Here is a 14133-nt window from a genome sequence, read left to right on the forward strand (position 1 = left end):
TTGAGTCTCGTCCAAAGATGTGGATCTGGACTCACATTAGAAAACATTACATTCATTCACTCATCAAAATTTTGCTGAATACCTACCACATGCCTGGCACTATGCTAGGCTCTGGGGATACAAGGATAGAATGATGATACAACCAGAAATTTCAGTTCAAGAAAGATGCCCCCTCCTAATGCCTGGACTGTGTTAGGTGACCCTCACCCTACCTCTTGTAGCTCTATCATAGCATTCACATGCTGTTTGGTCATCTTGTGTATCTGCACTGGTCTGAATGACCACTCCCACTGGTAGACTTCCCATCTCTTTTAACCCATCCCTCCACACACCCCTACACAGAATCACTGGACCAGTCATGTAACACTCTACCGACCACCTACTACCATTGACACTGGGCCCAGTGGGGAATGTGTAAATGGGAAAGAAACAGTTGCCGCTTTCAGGGTACTCACAGTCTATTTTGGGTGGCAGATGATTAAACAACTAACTCTACCACAAAGTAGAGTGACATTGCTCTGGGAAAAAAAGTGTAGCACAAGAAAGCTTAGAGAAGGGTGAAGCTATTTCCATTGGGGGCTAGGGAAGGTTTTATAATGGAAGAAATGGCTAGCCAGTAAAGAGATGAGCATATTTTGACAGGTGCAGACGGTGGGCTGGGCACTCGAGGAGTCAGCACAAAGAAAGGTTAGGGGCTTGAGGTAGAAGGAGGAAAAAGTACATGCTATGTTTGGGAAATGGAGTAATTAAATTCCATGTGCTAGGGTCTCAAGGAATTATCTATTTTTGTGTCTAACTCACCATTATAATATGAGCTCCTTGAGGACAAGGTTTTGTGTTATCTTCACCTCCACAAGAACTGCTACTGTAGGACAAAGATAAAAGTGCCACGGGCTTTGCCCTTAAGGGGCTTAGAGTCAAATCTCACCTCCAGCACTGACTAGCTGTGTGACCTTCTCATCTGTCAAATGGGGATAATACCAGCTGCACAGGGTGACTGCAATGATTAAATGGAATGATATATGTGAAAAAGCTTCACAAATTATAACATATGCTATAAAATCATGGTAGCAGCTTTCATTTTCCTAGTGCTTCCTATGTGCCAACTACCTTTCCCAGTACTTAGCCCTGGTGGCATAGCGGTTAAGAGTTCTGCTGCTAACCAAAAGGTTGGCAGTTCAAATCCACCAGCTGCTCCTTGGAAACCCTATGGGGCAGTTCTGCTCTGTCCCATAGGGTTGCTATGAGTTGGAATCAACTCTGCGGCAAGGTTTTTCTTTTTTTTTTTTGGTATGAAGTTGCAGCAGCCATGGAGGTGAGTGGCACAGAACTCCCTTAAGAGAACCTACTGAGGGGAGGGTAGTTGGTGAACAGCCTTCAAATGCCACCTTCATGGGCTGCTCCCAGGCAATAACTGACCATGGTGGGAGCTCTAGGGCAGGCCATTCCTGCCTAATGGAGACTCCTATCAGGCCATCTTTGCTTGGGGACATCCCATTGGCCTGGCAGACATTCTCAGGGCTAATTTTCAGTCAGAACTCTTCCTATTCAATCCTTCCTCTCTTCCTTCTCTCCTTCCACAGGTGTCAGAACTGCATTATGGTCTGAAAGACTCACCCACTCCAACTGCTTCTGCTCCCTCCCCTTTATCCTTCCCAGGCATTTCCTCCAATAAAGCTCTGCTTCTGGGAGGACCTGAGCTGAGGTAGACTCTATTATTTTCTCCCATTTCACAAATGAGGCAATAAGACACAGAGAAGTTAAGCAACTTGCCCCAGGTCATGCACTAGTAAGTGGTAAAGCCAGGATTCAAATCTAGCCTCTGGCTCCAGAGTCCAGGATCCTACCCACTATGCAATCCTGCTCAGGTGGTTCTTCTACACAATAAGAATTGACTTATTATTTTTAAAGACTTGGCTCTAGGTCTATTCTGCCTCAATATCAGTGTATGAGGTGGCTGGAAGGTGACAGAAAAGAACAGGAAGTATCTGCCTTCCCAACCCCTCACCCCCAACAACTTGGGTCACATAATCTGTCAGAGGTGGGTTTAGCACTTTCTTCAAAATACCACACGGCAAGATTTGGAAAGAAGATGGGCCCTAATTTTCTTTCTCACTCTCCTTACCCCCTGGATTTTACATCCTTGAAATTGTTCAGGATTCTTTCCAGTGGTTATGAGTGTAGGGTGTGTGTGGGGGTAGGGAGGGGGTCTAAAGGATGAGAGTGCCTGCCCTTCCACATGCCACCTTCAAGGTGACCATCTGAAAGCCAACTGGAGGAATGATAATGTAAATGATAGAATAACAACTTGATGGACAGTTAGGTAATCATTAAAATCGATGGTTTTTAAGACTATGCAGCCTCCTGGACAAATGCGTATGAGAATATTTTAAGTGAAAAAAGCAGGATACAAAATTGCACAGATATCATAATTACAATGTCTGAAACACAACACACACACACTGGAAGGGCAGACACAAAAGTGATAAAAATAGTATAGCCCTTGGCCTTTGCAGAAAATATTCACTTTTTTTTTTCCAGTTCTTATAGAGATTAAGAGGGTCCATCCCATCCAGCCCATTGCCACTGAGCTGATTCTGATTCATAGTGACCCTATAAGACAGAGTAGAACTTCCCCATAGGGTTTCCAATGAGAGGCCAGTGGATTTGAACTGCTGACCTTTTGGTTAGCAGTCAGAACTCTGAACCACTGCACCTTGGTGAGTTATAATTTCTAATGCCAACTCACTGATGTGAATTGCTGGGGATATCAGGCAGCACAGACTGAGTTCCTCACTACCTCATATGCTGCTTCTGAAGCAAGTCATATTCCCTAGTGGTACTGAAAAATCCTGAGATTTTCCAAAAATCTCTCAGTATATCAGCAGTAAGGATCAGGGGCCAAATATAATGTGGTATTGTTGAGATATAAGAATGATTATAAAAAAAAAGAATGATTATAAAAAGCTTTAAAAAGTCCTTACATTTTAAAAAGTCCTTGTATTTTACTTTTATGATAAAATGTTTTATGCCTTAAATACTTAAAAACTAAGAATATGCACAAAAAAATCAGAAAGACAGTTTCTATATGGAGTCGACACTAAAAAATAACTTAATTGTATCTGTACAGAGCTTTCAAGGAATTCACTCATTTGATCCTTCTAATAGTCTTAAGTGTTCTCATCTCTGTTCTACAGATAAGGACATTGGTGTTCAAGGGTTTAAATAAACTGTCCAAGCTCATACAGCCAGAAAGTGGCTAAGCTGATATTAAGCCTTGCTTTGACTGAGTTTCACATCAGTTCCCTCTTCACTTCATCGCTCCTTGACCTCTGCCTGGTCCTCACAGGAGAGTTTAGTTGGGAAGGTCGAGCTATGGTCCTGCAGACCAGGTTAGGGGGTAGTGTGAGCAGGAATGGAGTATGGGGAAATGCCGTGTCCCCATCTTTAGTCACCTAGGTCTCCTTTAGCAGGAGTGGAAACGGCTTCTGAAACACAGCAGTGTAGTGGGTAGAGCCCCCATTGCTGTCTTGGCTCTACAAGTGACCTGTCAAGTGATATGCAAGGATAGTGCCAGCAAGGTGGGGGAGTATTAACTGGCCTGGGCCCCCTACTTGAAGCCCACCTCTTTCCTGATTTCTTCATTTAAGTATTTAGGTGAGTTTTCATCATTTAGGGTGGCCAGATGATACACAGGACACCCAGTTAAATTAGACTCTGAAATAAATAATGAATATATGTATATATTTTTTATATGTATATTAGTATAAGAATGTCCCAAATATTGCATGGAACATACTTACACTAAAAAATGACTCATTGTTTACCTTAACTCAAATTTAACTGGGCATCCTGTATTTTTATTTGCTAAATCTGGCCACTGTATCACCAGGAGCACAAGAAACTTAAAAGTTGAGAGGCAGCGTACCATAGAGGAAAGGGCACATCCTGACCTGGTGACCATGGTCAGGATGCACCCGGCTGAGCCTGTATCTTCTGTATGGCCCAGCTTTGGAATCAGAAAGGACTCTGGGCTTTGTAACTGGACAAATAAGGATTTGAATTCAGGCTCTGTCACTTTACTAGTTCTGTGACTTTAACTTCTCTGTGTTCCATTTTTCTTCTCTGTCAAATTGAGATAATAATGATCTCATAATGCACGCTCTTTGAGGCAAGGGTTTGCTGTTTATTCATCTTTGTCTCCCCAGTGGTTTGTACAGTGCTGACAAGTTAGGCCCCTAAGAAGCATTTATTGATGTGAGTTGCATGAGTCACAGGACTAGGCTAAGGAGATCCAGGATTCAGAACTACAGAGGTCTTAGAAATCACTTGGTTCAATGAGCTGCCCAAGGTCACGCAGCAAATTGGTAGGAGCAATGGTGGGGAAATCATGGCTGATTCACCCCCGAGCCCTCCTCTCAGGCAGGGTGCCTGGCACCTAAATATTACCTAAATGAGTAAATCTTTCCTACTGTTAGATAGTTGTTAAGTTCCCTTTGGAACTAAATAAGTCTATGACCATAATTTTAGGCTAAGACATTTATCGAAAGCACGTGAACCAGAGTTTTCTCCTCTGCTGTGGGAGTTAAGAGAGTTGAATATACCCTCCCTGGCTGCTTGCCCAGCTCTGCCTTCCTAAGGTTTTTCTTAGAGACAAGATGTCATGGAAAACAAAATGGTTTCTTCCTCTTCATTTGCCATATCTCTGTACACTGCACTTAAGCTGGGAGACAGATGAACTCTCTGGCCTTGAAAATATTTTTATCTCATGTAGCAACAAGCACACTAAGATCTTACTTAGCATCTGGGGGCCTGGGGATGTCATGGGATTGGATTCATGCCGTGGGCACAGAGCACTTCCCCCAACTGAGGTGGCATGTAATACCTACACTCATTTTTTCTGAAACTCAATCAAGCCTGGGTTAAGTCAAGCCCATGAGTGTAAAAAGTGAGTGCCTCAGAAGGCACCATTTAGAGAATGCTGAATACTTATTAGTTGAAGTAATGAAAATCTTACAAAATGAAAGTAAACCCTCAACACCCTGATCTCATGCTTCCTCAGAGATTCATTAACATCCCTCAGGGCAACGTTTATCAGGCTCTGTTGACAATTTCTTTCCATGTTTGTCTCCCCAAGTAGACATGACACCCCCGGTCCCCCATCATTAGCTGGGTCCACAAAAACTCTCACCACAGCATCTCATTATGATGTGAATTCACAGAGGCTCAAGGCTTCTGCTAAGGCTCAGGACCTCTAAGCCATGTTAAGGACAAGCCCTTGAGGTTGCCCCACAGAACTGTTAGCACAGAGTGGGAAGAACACTGGGCATTGAGTCAATCCTTGGAGATGCCATTTCCCCTCTGGGGAGCCTTTTCCTGTGTAAACGAGGGCATTGAACCAGGGAGTACTTCAGGTCCCTTCTAGCTTAGACGGAAGGATCCCTGGTGGCACAATGGTGAAATGCTCAGCTGCTAACTGAAAGGACAGTGGTTAGAACCCATTAGCCACTTCGAGGGAGAAAAGACCCAGTGATCTACTCCCATAAAGATTACAGACTAGGAAAGCCTATGGGGTAGTTCTACTCTGTCATAGAGGGTCACTGTGAGTCAGAATCAACTAGATGTCATACAACAACCACCACCAGCTTGGACAGTCTGTGACTCTGTTTGGCTGCACATGGACAAAACAGAAGGCACAAACCAATCCACACACAGCCATGATGGAGGGCCAAGAGCATGCCTGCTCTCCACATACCTTTCCATGCCCCCTTTTTTCAGGAACTTAATCATGAATGTCTCTTCTTCACAGGATCACTGCCCCACATATTTATTTTTCCAAACCTCCTTGGTGTTGGCAGGTAAAAGTGACTCAGAATTTCAGGGCTGTAGACAGCAGATGTTTTCCTTCAACAGGAAACCTGGAGGGCTGTTTTCTTCAACTCTGATTAAAGCTCCTGTTACCTCAGGAGTTTTTATAGAGACATACACACAGATGGTGTAGTTATTCTGACACTAAAAACCCTCACAACAGCACCCTCTCTGCACTGACATGTGACCTGAAAATTGCAAGGCCGAGTCTCTCTCTTCTATAGCTCTAGCTTGCAATGAGTAACGGATGTGCCCCAAGACTTTTGGGCAAACAGATCTTGCAAACTGATTAATTTGTTTTAATTGTAGTGTGTCAGATCACATAGTGAATCCTTTTGGAAAGAGATAAATCACCATCTTCCTAATGCTGGCCACTTTATAACTTTGGATTTATGTGAGCTGGATTTCTTGAAGTGGGTCTGGAGGAGGCTCAGCTTTCTTGGGAGTGGGAAGATGGTGTAAACAGCATCAATAAAACCCAAAAGCCAGGAGTTGATTCTGACCCACAGTGACCCCGTGTGTGTCAGAGTAGAATTGTGCTCTATAGGATTTTCAGTGGCTGATTTTTTGTAAGTAGATTGCCAGCTCTTTCTTCCGAGGCACCTCTGTGTGGACTGGAACCTTCCAGTTAGTAGCTGATCATTAACCCTTTGTACCACAATAGCACCAATACACTCTGACTTTATACTGAGTGCCCACGGGACTTTGATTGTGTGAAACCCCACTTTCTCAGCCTTGATAACCCAATCTCCAACACAAACTCCTGTCTCCTTGGAGCAGTGCATTAAATTGAACCAAAGCAGCTCTGGAGTCAGAGATCTGGGTTCAAATCCCAGCTCTGACACTTAGACCTGAGGTAAGTAGTTTAGCAAGCTTCAGCCTCAGTTTTCTCATCTGTAAAACGGGAGGAACAAGATTTCATACAGCTATTTTGAGAATTAAATGAGATAAAATATATAAAGGCCTATCACTACGCCTGGCACATTGCTGGCTCCGTAAATGGCAGCTGGTATTGTTCTTACTGGACTCAGGGAGAGCTGCTTGCTCTCACCCCTGTGGTATGGACAGGCTGGGTCATGAGCGTGTTCTATCTTCTCAGCTAAGGGATACTCTCCAGTCCTGCTCTGTGGAGGAGCTGCCCTGGCAGGAGGGAGCAGGCCCAGGAGAGGAGGGTGGTGGTGGGGTGGTTCCAGAGACCTAAAGCCCCAAGGGGAGAAGCAGACATTTTGAGCACATGTAACACATTAGCCATTAAAATAATAAATTAGGTGATAATGTTGAAACACTGACAACTAGAATATGCTACCCAGGCCTGGCTCTATTTTATCACCCTCAAGTCTAACAGAGTATCTGTCACCTAGTAAATACTCAGTAAAGTTTGTTAAATAAATGAAAAGGACGTGTTCATAAAATAATTTTAATTGAAAAAATTAGAACAAAATCATGGATACATGATGATTACAAGTAGGTAATAGCTGTATTTATGTGTATACGTAGACAAACACCGGAAGGGAACACAGTGTAGCACTGAAGGCAAAATCTAATTTCCTTTAAAAAATTTGAATAATGTTTTAAAGTTACTTTAATAATAAAAATTCTAAAAATCAAGAAACTAGCTTCACTTATAAAGCAAAAGAAATCCAGGCAGGTGGTGTGGTGTGGAGAGAGAGCAGGTGTGCATTAGAATCCCGGCCCTGCCACTTCTAGAAATACCTTGTTAAACCACTTGCTGTGGAGTTGCTTCCGACTCATGGCGGCCCCATGCCTGTCAGAGTAGAACTGTGCTCCATAGGGCTTTCGAGGGCTGATTTGTCTTTCGAGGTGCCTCTGGATAGACTTGAACATTCAACCTTTCAGTTAGGAGTGCGTTAACCATTTTCACCATCCAGGGTGCCATGTAAGTGCCCCTTCCCCATCCCAGCTGCACTTTCTGGAGAGCTCCTGGCCTGGGCAGAGTGTTACCTTGTTGTTGGTGCCGATGTCCAGCAGGACAGGGAGGCACTGCTGTGGGTTGACCCCTCCGCACGCGGTGTAGAGCGCCAGCTTTCCCACAGGGATACCCATACCATAGCAGCCCAGGTCTCCCAAGCCCAGAATGCGTTCCCCATCAGTCACCACCACGGCCTGAAAAACACAGCAGGGGCATCATTAGTTGGGGACAGCGCCTCGTGTGACAAAATGCTTATTTTAACAGCCTTAGCTTATCAGGCTTGACAACTGGTTGCCCACTGACTTTGCTGGGGGATGAAGCATTTTGTCTGGGATAAGGTCAAAGGACTCATTCAGCTGCAGGTGGCCAGTCCCCTTCCCACCCACCTCCTCCTTCCGGCAGGCTGGTGGGAAATCCCACTGTGGAGAGATGACGGAAAGACACCTTCCCTGCATTCTGAGGCTGGGTGTGGGGCTCCTGAAACAGCTAGAGGGAAACCACATCAGTCACTCTCCCTCAAAGAAACTAAGCAGACAGTCTCAGCCTAAGATTTGGGGTAGAGGCCAGGGGGTTGGGGGAGAGGGGGAAATAGCACACAATAAAAGGAGAGAAAAAAACGTGTTCCTGCTGTTGCTACAGCCCCAGGGTTTTAGAGATCAGCGTTAAGTCCTCTCTCGTCTGCTCCTGGGATATAATAAAACAATTTCCAAAGAAAAACAGCTCCTTCTGACATTTGCTGTGGTCACTGTTTTACCCGAAATTAAGAGGGTTCTCAAACTGTAGTGGAGTTACCACTTACGTTTTGGCAAATAATTGTTTGGTGAAGTTGGTGGTGGTGATGATGGGTATTCATTCATTTAATAAATGTCTTCGTTATCTAAGGCTGCTATAACAGAAATACCACAAGTGAATGGCTTCAACAAAAAGAAATTTATTCCCTCACAGTTTAGGAGGCTAGAAGTCCAAATTCAAGGTGCCAGCTCTAGAGGAAGGCTTTCTCTCTCTGTCAGTTTTGGGGGAAGGTCCTTGTCATCAGTTTTGCCCTGGTCTAAGAGCTTCTCAGCACAGGGACCCCAGGTCCAAAGGATACATTCTGCTCCTGGCGTGGCTTTCTTGGTGGTATGAAATCTCTGAGTCTCTCTGCTTGCTTCTCTTATATCTCAAAAGAGATTGACTCAAGATACAACGTAATTGGGTAGATTGAACTCTGCTTCATCAACATAACTGCTTCTAATCCTGCCTCATTAACATCATAGAGGTAGGATTTATAACACATAGGAAAAATCACACCAGATGGCCAAATGATAGACAACCACAATAAACATTTATCAAGCACCTACTTTGCCTAAGACATTGTGCTAGATCCTGGGGTAAGGAGTTTCGGTTTGCTCATGTGTAAAAACAAATATGTGTGGATTTGTTGCTCAGCCCTTGTGGAACTAATGAGCTAAAAGGAGAGGAAGTGAATATTAATAATTATGATTCTGGGAAGAAAGTATGAGTGTGGCAGAGCAGCACAAAGGACAGCAGAGGTTGAGAGAAGGGAGAGCTACTTCCTGTAGTGAGCTCAGGTAACTCTTGATGGATGAGGGGATGCACCTTCCAGACCTTGAAAATGGATTGAGTTTGGACAGGTAGAGATTATGGGAACACAAGTGGGGCCAATGGCATTTGAAGCAAAAGGAAAGTAGGAACCAGGAGAGAGGTGTGTGTGTGGCATGTAGTATGTGTCTAGTGATCACAGAGAAGCAGGTTATACTAAAGAAAAGAATGGAAAAGCAGTCAGGAGTCAGACTGTGAAGGGTCTTGAATGTTGGGCCAAGAAGAATCCCTGAGCTGACAGCGAAATCACATATAGGTCAGTATTAGGGAAAAGGAAACCCTGGTGGCGTAGTGGTTAAGTGCTATGGCTGCTAACCAAAAGGTTGGCAGTTCGAATCTGCCAGGCTCTGCTTCGAAACTCTATGGGGCAGTTCTGCTCTGTCCTATAGGGTCGCTACGAGTCGGAATCGACTCGACGGCAGTGGGTTTTGGGGGTTTATTAGGGAAAAACAACCCATTCTACTAGCCATCATTGATTCCCTCTATCTCTAAGTGAAGTCAAATTTACAGGGCCACCCATCTCTCCACTGAAACTTGAGTTGGGGTCAAGACTTAAGACTGGTTCTGAGCTATGGTGCCCATGCGTTCAGTTCAACCGATGTGGATACAGTGCTGAACACTGGGGATAAAGAGATGAAGACCCAGTCTTGCCCTGGAAGAGTTTATGATCCAGTACCCAAAAGATCCATGGCAATTTCTTACTTCTATTCTCTATATTCCCAAGAGTGGGAGCACACATGGGCTGGTGCCTTTTAACACAAAGAGGTACAGTGTCTTAAAACACCCCTCCACTACTGAAAAGAGAGCTCAAGAGAGTGCCACAAACCCAGGTTATTTCCCTTTAGGTTGGTCTGTTGCCTCATGTCATCTGATCTTCACCCCAGGTCAGGTGGGGTAGCCTGGGCGGGTAGGCAGGTCAGAGATTGTTATCATGGTCTTACAGATGACCAAGCTGAAGCTCCAAGACCTTACTGTTCTATACACATTAGTTAAGTCTCAGCCTCATGCCAGGCCCTGGGCTGGATGTTTCCACATCGGTTATCTTAGAAAGATTAGATGACCTACAAAGGTCACCTTGCTTATGTATATGGCAGGTCGGGATTCCAATCAGGCGTTGGATTCCTGGGTCAGGGCTCCTTTTACCATCCCATTCAGCTGGGTGAAAGCACATGTGCTCTTGGAAAATTCTGCCCTGCCCTGACACCGCCTTCTCCACAGCCTGCCTCTGACCTCCTCTTGGCAGTTCTTCCTGCTGGAGCCTATGTCCACATGCTGCTCCTGTTGTCCAAACTCTGGGCATTTCTTAACTATCTCTCCTCAACAAAGCTTCCTTACTCTGGTTCCCATTCTCTCAGCATCTGTGATAGTTAAGATTGTGTGTTGACTTGGCTGGGCCATGATTCTCAGTGTTTTGAAAATTGTATAATGTTGTGATCATTTCCCTGTGAAATGTGATATGTGATCACCCCCATGATGGAATCTGCTGAGTGTTACTGGCAGGGGTGGCGCCTGTGATGGCTCACCATCCCCTCAGCCTTTATCTCTCCATCTTCCTCCACCTACTTCCTTCCTGCTCTCCTTGCAAAGGTGGTTGTCTTGTTCTGGATCCAACAGCTATCTCTTTCTGATCTCTGGTTCTTGGGACTTGAGCTTGCAGCTTACCTGTCATCTTGGGATTCGTCGACCTTCATGGCCTGTGAGCAAGAGTACTGCTCCCTGACCTGCCTATCTTGGGTTCACCAGCCCCCGCAGCTATGTGAATCAGGAGAAACTCTGTGGTCTTGCCTGCCGACCTTGGGGATTCCTCAACCTTCACAACCTGTGAGCAGGAGCCCTGCTCTCCAACTTGCTCATCTTGGTTCACCAGCTTCGGCAGCTCTGTGAATTGGGAAAGGCCTCTATCCTGATCCAAAGACTTGGGACATTCCAACCCTTATGATCATGTGAGCTGTTTCCTTGATATAATTCTCTCTCTATATATTTATACACTTTGCTGGTTTTGCATCTCTAGAAAACCCAGCCTAAGACAGCATCCTTCTCTCTGCTGAGGGACAGTGAGTGACATGGAGTTAAACAGAAGAATCAGCTGCTCCAAGGTGTAATTCTTAAATCTCTGTGGCCTTTCAAGATGGTGAAGGGGCTCTGCAGTGCTTCCTCCCAGCCTGGAAATGGCCAAGTGCACTCTACTGCATGCCCAACTCCCCTGAGAGAAGCTCTGCCAACTTTATTTGGAATGTCTCACCTCCACTGATCATCCATTCCCAATCCTACTGTGCTTATACCTAGGTTATTGCAACAGTTTCACAACTAGACTACTTGCCTCTCATCTTTCTTCCTGCTAAGCTTTCCTACCAACCAATGTCAGGTTCATTTTTTCAAAAGCCATTTTCATTATGCCACTGCCAGGCTCAAAAACTCTTAGTGGCTTTTGTCTATAGAATAGAGTCCATAATGCTTAAATCTTTAATGGCTTGAACCCAACACACCTTCTGAAATGTATCTCCTACTACACATCTGCACACGATTGCCTACTTTAGCCAAAATGGCTTCCTAACTTCTTCCAGCCTCCCTCTGAACTCAACTATAGCCTCTCTCCTCTTAGCCTCTGTATTCCTCTCTCCTGGAAGGTCCTTCTCCACTTTCTCGAACAGTGCAAATCCTGCAGATTACAATCTAATGCAATTTCTCCTTTCCCTGAATTGGTTATATCTACTTTACTATACACTTAGCCTGCTCATCCTTCAGTTTTGTCTGCCTGCCTTCCACAAACATTTATTAAGTACCCACTGCATGCCAAACCCTGCACAAGGTGCTACAAATTATTTGATGGCTATGATGGTTAAGGTTGTTTGTCAACTTGGCTGGGCCATGATTCTCAGTGGTTTGGCAGTTATGATGTAGTTTGGCAGCTATATAATGATGTAACCACCTCCATAATGAGATCTGATACAGTGCCATCACTTCCCCATGATGAGATCTGCTAGGAGCAGCCAATCAGTGGAAAGGAGTTTCCTGGAGGTGTGGCCTGCATCCAATATATGTGGTCTTTCTGGAAAAGCTGGCTGGCTTTTGATCACTCTGGATCCTGCAGCTGTCTTCTGTTCATCTGACCTCCAGTTCTTGGGGCTTAGCTTAACTGCTGATCTTGGGATTCGTCAGCCCCCACAGGCTGTGAGCCAGCAGGCTGCTCTCTGAACTGCTGATCTTGGGTTTGCCAGCCCCTGCAGCTAGGTGGGAAACCCTGGTGGTGTAGTGGTTAAGTGCTACGGCTGCTAACCAAAGGGTTGGCAGTTCAAATCCACCAGGTGCTCCTTGGAAACTCTGTGGGGCAGTTCTACTCTGTCCTATAGGGTCACTATGAGTCGGAATCGACTCGACGGCGCTGGGTTTGGTTTGGCAGCTCGGTGAGTCAGGAGAAGCCTCCAGCCTGAGCCACAGACTTGGGACTTTCTAGCCTCAACAGCCACGCGAGCCATTTCCTTGATATAAATTTCTCTCTCTATATATACATATACGCATCATTGGTATTGTTTCTCTATACAACTCAGCCTAAGACAATGGCGATAGCACTTGGGTTCTTATTTAACATTTTTTGTTGTGTGTATGTGGGCACATTTTATCTCACCAAATAGTCTGGAGATTAAGAACAGGGGCTTTGGAGTATGATAACCAATATTTCAATCTAGGCTTTTTGATGTCGTGCCATATGTGATTACGGGTAAATAGATAACTTTTCTGAGCCTCAATTTCCCATAAAATGGGGATAATAATAATATCTAACTTATCAGGTTTTTGTAAAGATTAAATGAAATAACATATGTGTCATTTTAACCAGGTGCCTTGTATACACTAAATGTTCAGTAAATAGCCACTATCCTTATGATTTTGATAATGATTATTACTTGGGATAAAGATTATATATCAGAATTTTAATTGTTTATTATCTCTCTAGTTCATCATTACTGTGACAATGCAATAATAATCTGTTAAATGAATGAATGAAAGGGAAACCAAAGGAAGACCTTGGCAAATGCAACTTTTAGGAAAGTCTGGCCATGAGAAGCTCAACAGCATTCTAACCTTGATATTCTCATTCATTCCAATGGCATCTACTGCCATCTCAAAGCAGAAGACACTTATAGCTATCTACTAGACATTTCTAATTGGATGTCTAATAGCCCTCTAATTCCACAGGTCCCAAACCAAATGAAACCTCCTTTCTCCAAGACATTTATTCTTGGTATCCTACCTCCCTCTGTTACTCTGCATTTCCCAGGCTCAAAATTGCCCAATTTCTTTGCCTCTTCTCTGTCATTAGTCAACCACAGCCAATTGGTTACCAAGTTCTGTTGATTTTACTTTCTCCATATTTTTTAACATCTTTTCCATGATCTTCATCCCCATTGCTATTGCCCCAAGGCTATCCATCTCTCACTTGAGCCACTGCAGTGGTCTCCTGACTGGCTTCTCTATTCTTAGATTCTTCCCACTCCATTTCATTTTTGCAAAGCATACCCAGATTTATCATTTTCTTGTCCCCAAACCTCCAATGGTTCCTTCTGCCTATAAAATAAAGCCCAAGGATCTTAGACTAGCTTCAAGGCCTTCCATGGTCTAGACCCAATCTGTTCTTTGAATTCCTCCCCCCCAACTTCATGCTCCATCCAACTAAAATACTTGCAATCTTGTATAAAGTTTGTACTTTCTTGACTACTTGCCATTTTACTCCTCAG

General features: G+C 44.4%; 1 protein-coding gene across 1 annotated transcript in view; it reads right to left on the bottom strand.

The window, feature by feature from the left end:
* The window catches only part of ME3 (malic enzyme 3), a 224818-nt gene that overhangs the window by 56627 nt on the left and 154058 nt on the right, over nt 1–14133 (bottom strand). Inside the window, exon 5 of the mRNA XM_023558533.2 lies at nt 7831–7992. Within this exon, the coding sequence (XP_023414301.2) occupies nt 7831–7992 (162 nt within the window). The remainder of the gene's footprint in view (nt 1–7830; nt 7993–14133) is intronic.

The sequence above is a fragment of the Loxodonta africana genome, chromosome 7 (genome assembly GCF_030014295.1).
Source record: "Loxodonta africana isolate mLoxAfr1 chromosome 7, mLoxAfr1.hap2, whole genome shotgun sequence".
Lineage (NCBI taxonomy): Eukaryota > Metazoa > Chordata > Mammalia > Proboscidea > Elephantidae > Loxodonta > Loxodonta africana.